Here is a 2,492-nt window from a genome sequence, read left to right as displayed (position 1 = left end):
TTACAATTTTATCTTACAATCTGTTTTTGTTTCACAATCTGCCCATTTAGTTATTTTCGTCCAAATCAAATCCCCATTTTTTTTAAGTCCTAGATTAGTTAGAAAGTGTGTTGGTTTATGTTTTTAAGAGTTTTGGTACAAGTTAAAACCCAAATTCGTCCAATTTGGTGCTTTGTGTTCAAAACTGCCCAGAAAGTGTTTTTAAGGCAGTTTTGAGTCTTTTGGTTGCTGTTTTGAGTTTTTGGTTTGTTTTAGTATTTTAAACGTTAGTTTTGCATTCCTTGAGTCTAATCTAGTGTTTTAAACTTTGTTTTTACGTTTCTAATTCAGTTTTCAAGTGATTAGTACCCCTAGTTAATCCCCGGTTAGAACGATCCCTACTTACATCATTACTACAATTGTCACAAATAGGGTTTAATTTGTGTGTCAACATAATGTTCACACCAAATTTTGGCGCCGTTGCCGGGGATTAGCAAAGTTGCTAATCCCTTGTCTTGAGTCTTGTTTAAATTGTTTCGTTTTCTGTTTTGTTTTTGAATTTTGCACCGTGTGTGTGTGTTTTGTCTTTGTGCCGTGTATAGGCACCTTATTTCCTTACTTGTGCCGAGTCTATTAAGGTGGTTACTAACCTTGTTTGCTCTTGTGTGCAGGTACTAGTTTATGACCCGTAGCTCACAACCTGTTCGTGAGCATATCTTCGACTTTGACGGTGATTTCGAGAGGACTTTGAGAAGGAAAAAGAAAGTGCAAGAGTCTAATCCTCCTAGTCCCGAACCTGAATTAGAAGAGCAAGAAGTTGAGGTTGAAGAGGAGGCCACGGCAAGGTTTGAAGAGGAAGTACCAACCATGGCAGCCGACAATCGAACCATCAAGGAGCTTTCTGCCTCGGGTTTAGCCAATGCAGCCCCTCTTTGCATCCAATACCCTAGGGCAGCCCCTGAGAAGACCGATGAATTTGAGTTGAAGTCAAGTTTGCTTCATCATATACCCAAGTTCCATGGGTTATCAATGGAGGACCCCAATAAGCATTTAAAGGAGTTCGAAGTAGTATACTCGAGTATGACACCGGTGAACGTGGACGGAAACATATTGAAGATGAAGGCTTTTCCCTTTTCTTTATTGGAAAAGGCCAAGGATTGGTTGTATGAGTTGGCTCCCGGAACTGTCACATCGTGGGAGAGTATGCAGCGAGCTTTCTTAGAGAAGTTCTTTCCGACATCACGAGTCATTCTTCTTCGCAAGAAGATTAGTGGAATTCAGCAAAGCCCAGGTGAATCTTTTCCATCTTATTATGAATGATTTAAATCACTTGTTGCTTCTTGTCCACAGCATCAGATAAAGGAGGAGCTACTTCTTCAATACTTTTACGAAGGTCTTTTACCACTTGAACGGCAAATGTTGGATGCATCCGCAGGAGGAGCTCTAGTGGACAAGACACCTAGGGATGCCAAAACTCTCATTGCTAATCGAGCACTCAATGCACAACAATATGAAGGTGTTGGGCAAAGAGACACCCCACGGCCACATCATGTAAATGAGGTAAGTTCTATTTCGGAGTTACAATCCCAAATGGCTAACCTTACGTCTATGTTATCGCAGTTGGTTGAAGGCCCCAAAACGCAAGGAGCTACAATTTGTGGTGTATGCTCCATTCAAGGACACCAATCTGATCAATGCCCTCAATTAATTGAGAATGGAGGGTGGGAATCGGCAAATGCTGTGGGTTATGGGAATCAAAACCAACCAAGGGGGGATCTTTTCTCCAATACATACAATCCAGGATGGCGTGACCACCCCAATTTCAGATGGAGAGATGCACCACAATATGGCCAACAAAGTGGATTCCGACAACCCCCGGGTTTCTTTCCAAGGCCAATGGCACCACAACCACCTCCTCAGGCACAATCATCCCAAACCAACCTAGGTACGTCTATGAATGATGATAAAACATATCAGTTACTAACCACAATGGCGCAGGGAATGCAGAACCAAGCAAAGGAGGTTAATGAGCTAAAGAAGCAAATGGGCCAAATGGCCGAATTTTTGGGACAATTCCGTGAAAATGGTAAGTTACCAAGCACTACGGTGGTCAATCCCAAGGGTAGTTTCGAATCCGCAAATGCAATCATGCTAAGGAGTGGAAAAGAAGTTGGGGCAGGTCCTACACCACCAAAATCAGGTCCCAAAGAGGATGAAACGTTGAAAGAGGAGACACCAAGTCCACTCACGGCAAAGGTAGCACCACCTTTGCCGCAAGCACCCATGGCCCCTAAGCCATCCAATCCGTCCACCCTAGGTAAGATGAGTCCAAGTTTGGTTAATTCTAACATTATTCCACCCAATGTGCCCTTTCCTAGCAGATTTTTGCAATTCAAGAATGAAGAGGAGGAAAAAGATGTTCTAGAGACATTTAGGAAGGTTCAAGTTAACATACCTCTCTTGGATGCAATCAAGCAAATCCCGAAGTACGCCAAGTGTTTGAAGAAGCTTTG

The 2,492-nt window shown here is 42.7% G+C and overlaps 1 protein-coding gene across 1 annotated transcript; it reads left to right on the top strand.

Moving 5' to 3' along the window:
* The first annotated feature begins 846 nt into the window (after positions 1-846).
* On the top strand, positions 847-1,299 carry LOC139196328 (uncharacterized). The gene has a single exon (XM_070822089.1). The coding sequence runs from the start codon at positions 847-849 to the stop codon at positions 1,297-1,299; it is 453 nt and encodes a 150-aa protein (XP_070678190.1).
* The last annotated feature ends 1,193 nt before the right edge of the window (positions 1,300-2,492 follow it).

Source organism: Malus domestica, chromosome 01 (assembly GCF_042453785.1).
Source record: "Malus domestica chromosome 01, GDT2T_hap1".
Classification (NCBI taxonomy): Eukaryota; Viridiplantae; Streptophyta; class Magnoliopsida; order Rosales; family Rosaceae; genus Malus; species Malus domestica.
Note: the sequence above shows the minus strand (reverse complement) of the source record. Positions and strands in the feature narration are given on the sequence as shown.

Excerpts from the sequence above, each read along its gene's own strand:
- LOC139196328 (XM_070822089.1), top strand. The coding sequence starts at position 847 with ATGGCAGCCGACAATCGAACCATCAAGGAGCTTTCTGCCTCGGGTTTA.